This window comes from Acanthisitta chloris, unplaced genomic scaffold (genome assembly GCF_000695815.1).
Source record: "Acanthisitta chloris isolate BGI_N310 unplaced genomic scaffold, ASM69581v1 scaffold6452, whole genome shotgun sequence".
NCBI classification, from domain to species: domain Eukaryota; kingdom Metazoa; phylum Chordata; class Aves; order Passeriformes; family Acanthisittidae; genus Acanthisitta; species Acanthisitta chloris.
The window spans coordinates 212-4135 of NW_008662088.1; the positions used below are offsets into that span (position 1 = coordinate 212).

Sequence of the window (3924 nt, forward strand, 5' to 3'; positions counted from 1 at the left end):
CCCAAGGGAATGTTCCACACTATAAACCATCCCACTTAGTATGTAACCTGGGGACAAGTTGGTATTGAAATTCCAATAGGTGCCAATTGCTGCTTGGGGAGTGACTGAAGTTCAGTCAGGGAGTGGTGAGTAATTGTGTTGTGCATCAATTATCTTGGGTTGTCTTTCACTTTTTATTGTCTCCCTTTTCATCACTACTAGTACTACTAGGATGCTGAAAATTATTTATATCATATGCTGTTTTATTTCAATTATTAAATTGCTCTTACCTCATGCCATGGGGTTTACCTTTTTTCCCCTTGATTCTCCTCCCCATCACACTTGGGTTTGTGTGTGTGCATGTGTGTGTGTGTGTGATCCAGTGGCTGTGTTATATTTGGTTGCTGGCTGGGGTAAAACTATGACACAATGTCTATAAAGTAAAAGAAAAATACTACCTTTTCCAGTCGTGACCACTCATCTAAGACATCACTTGCAAAGTTGAAATATTCTGGCAGTTCCTTTTTACACTGGTTAATGGATTCATAATGTGAAATAATCTGAGATGTAAGAAGCATGTTGTGTCCATGGAATGATCTGCAAGGTGACCTGAGAATCCACAAAGACTGAGGAATCCATGATTTAATAAATATTCTCATGATCAGTGATTTTGTCTCAGACAGTGGGTGAAAAAAATCAGGTGTACAGCTAAGGAATCAGTCACCTGAAATGGAAGAAAATGCATTTAAAGCCAGGCAGTTATTGGATCCTGTCTAGTTTGTGCTGTTGGATAAATTAATGCAAACCAACTTGAATAAATAGGTTTTCTGCACACTTCCTCCTTTTTCCCTGTTATTTTATTTTCCCTCTTTTCTGTGCAGGTTGTTCTCACTAGAACATTTGTCCTCTACTTTGTCAGCTGACGAACGATTCTCAAACCTCATCTCTAAGATTTCACTTGCTAGTCCTTTTCTAAATATGTGTCTCAATTCCTGTAAATTTTATGTTTTTCGTTGTCTGCTTTCAGAGATAGAATGCCACTAGCTATTAAGTGTTTAGAGGACACTCTCACCTTGACTTAAAACAGTCTCTGTCATTATGCTATGCCTTAAATATGCACTAGATGGCGAGTCACACTGAATTTATGCACCAATAAAACTGATGAATCTGTGATTTATTTCCTTGTGAGTTCTATTTTCTTTGGGTGCATGGAATAGACTCAAAATAAACAGCAGATGAGCAAAGGTGAAATGCCAAAGACTTTCATTTGCTTTGTAGTTCAGCTGCAGTGTGCAACTTGGGAAAAGATACATGTTGTAAAACAAACTTGCAAGGAAAATGCCAGTACTTGTAGTTTCTCCTAGTCTTCCCTACCCAACAGGTACATGTGGAAGAGGCAGAATGGATAATACCGTAGGTATTTAGAGCCCAGCCTTGAAAGTCAAGAAAACTGGATCTTCTTTCATAGATGGAGAATCTTGTGATAAACTTGTTTTGGTGCAATCAATTCCTTAAGAAAATACCCACATGTTATATGGAAGGGAATCTTTCCCCCAATTCAATGGAGTCAGGCTGCTTTTAAATCTTTCTGTGCTGTGATATTCTCCTTATTTAATAACCAGCAGTACATACCCATCTTACAGGGATACTACACAATTACTTTCACCTTTGCATTAGGTATTGTGAGTGGAGGTGTAGTGAGAGCTTACAGTGTTCAATGCCAATAAATAACAGTAACTGCATCACTCTAAAATCTCTGTACCTGGGAGGCAAAACAGAGAAATGGAAACAGAAGGTGCTCATATTTGAGGCACATGTCAGCAGCTCTTGACCACACAATTTACAGGGTGTGAGTGGGAACAAAGCACAAGGCCCAAGAATTGTACTTATCCTGCATCCAGTGTTTCCTGCAAAATGTGACTTCTGGGTAGTTTTCCATAGCTCCCAAAGTGTAAATCACAAAATGAAAGAGCCAGGACTAGCTAACACTGATGAAGAAATGTACAAAATGTGACCTAATCTGCTGGATATCCAAAAGGAAATAGTGTACTCCAGCAGTTTCAATTTTCTGCTCAGTTCCACTAAATGCCACTCCTTTCCTCATTGCAAATCTGTCCTGGCAGGGTGGTAGTTTTCCATAGCTCCCAAAGTGTAAATCACAAAATGAAAGAGCCAGGACTAGCTAACACTGATGAAGAAATGTACAAAATGTGACCTAATCTGCTGGATATCCAAAAGGAAATAGTGTACTCCAGCAGTTTCAATTTTCTGCTCAGTTCCACTAAATGCCACTCCTTTCCTCATTGCAAATCTGTCCTGGCAGGGTGGACTGCTGTATGATTCTCCTCTCACTGCAGTTTCCATTCAGGAACAGAGGTTAGAACACCTTTTGAAAATGGTGCTTATTTCTTGGTAGGAGGTTTTCAGGAGGGATTTTAGATGACTGCTATTTGTTTCAGTGACAAAGAGGGGAAAAACCAGCTCTCTAAGCAAACAGTTTTGTCATCCTACCTGTGCACTGGGAGCCTTAGGCTGTGTTCTGAGCTTACAACACTGCCTGTTCAGATCAAACAGGGCTTGTTAGTTTAAACCTGTAATTCTGAAAGGTGCTTTTTAACTTTACTAGGATGTTACTTCAAAGGCATCTTTGGAGAAGAGCCTGTTATGACGAGAAAAAGGCAACAAAGTCAAATGGGAGACTCTTATCTTTCTGCCTTTTTCTCTCTCCTTTAGTACCTGATTGCTGAATCTGTATTTATGTGTGATCTTATCTTGCAAACAGCCTGAATACACAGCTCCCTCTGATTTCATTAGGTACCCTGTACAAGCACTAATAGAACACATCTCAAGGTGCATTACAACTCAAAGCCTTTGAGACTGATAGAAAGGAGTTCACTTGAAATCCAGCCCCACTCACACCAGGCATGAAAACAACCTAAATTGATGCAATATGCCACCCCAGATCCTTCACCCCCCAGAAATGTAGTCTACCACATCAATCACCATTAGAAAAAGTCTGCTAAGGGCATGAAGGAGCAAAGCAGCACATAAAACTTCTCAAGAAGGGAAAGTCTTCCTAAGGATGAAAATGTACATTGAGTCCCTTCAGTTTATTGAACAGATATTATAGTTGCATGAAATTGTACTACCACTGAAAACCAATGGCAAAATCTTCTGGTTTAACCCATGAAGTAGTATCTTAGTTGAACTTCAACTTGGCACTTCAGCAGAAAGGAGAGCCTCACAGACAAGACTCTCAGGAGATACAGACATTCAAATTACATATACCAAGCAACCAGAGTTTTTCCCTGACTTCAGCACTCTCTCAATCAGATCCACAATAAGTAGCTCCATAAGCACAAGAGACAAACAAACACTAGGCAGAGGAGCAGCCCTCAAATACCATCCCAGGTACCTCACTTGCTGTTTTGCCTGCAGCCATGCAGTGACAAGAACAGGCTATCTAATTACAGAAGTGCACTCTATTGACTGGTGTTTCTGCAGCCAAGTGTTTCCTCCTGTGCTCACACTCTCCCTGGGGTTCGGATTATTTACAGAAACAGTAAATTCAACTTCCCCACAGACACTTTTTTTTTCCCGAAACACTGCGAAAAATAGGAAAGTAGTTAACTATTTTAATCTTCCTGTGGAAATGTGCAGTTGGCTCCACTGGTGGTAGACTCCACTATCAACCTTATCAGCCTCTTGGTTTGGCTGATACAGCTGTAGCCATCTGAGCAGCAAAGCCTGCTGTTTAGTGCTCCTTTGCTTCTTTCTTTCTCAGTATCTGGATAAAGGCAGGACAAGATGAAGACACATCAGTTTTTCCTTCTGCTATTATTGTTTCTCATAGGTTTCCCATCAACAGGCAGCATAAGCCCAAACGAAGCAAAGCTAAAGAAAGACAAACTCCCCAAAATTAAGAAGGAGAACAATGTCCTCCTG

General features: G+C 40.3%; 1 protein-coding gene across 1 annotated transcript in view; it reads left to right on the forward strand.

Annotated features, from left to right (window-relative positions):
* Positions 1–3786: 3786 nt before the first annotated feature.
* Positions 3787–3924, forward strand: part of LOC103798217 (protein disulfide-isomerase-like protein of the testis) — a gene marked incomplete at its 3' end in the record, with an annotated part of 23017 nt that continues 22879 nt past the window's right edge. Inside the window, 1 exon segment of the mRNA XM_009070468.1 lies at positions 3787–3922. Within this exon segment, the coding sequence (XP_009068716.1) occupies positions 3787–3922 (136 nt within the window).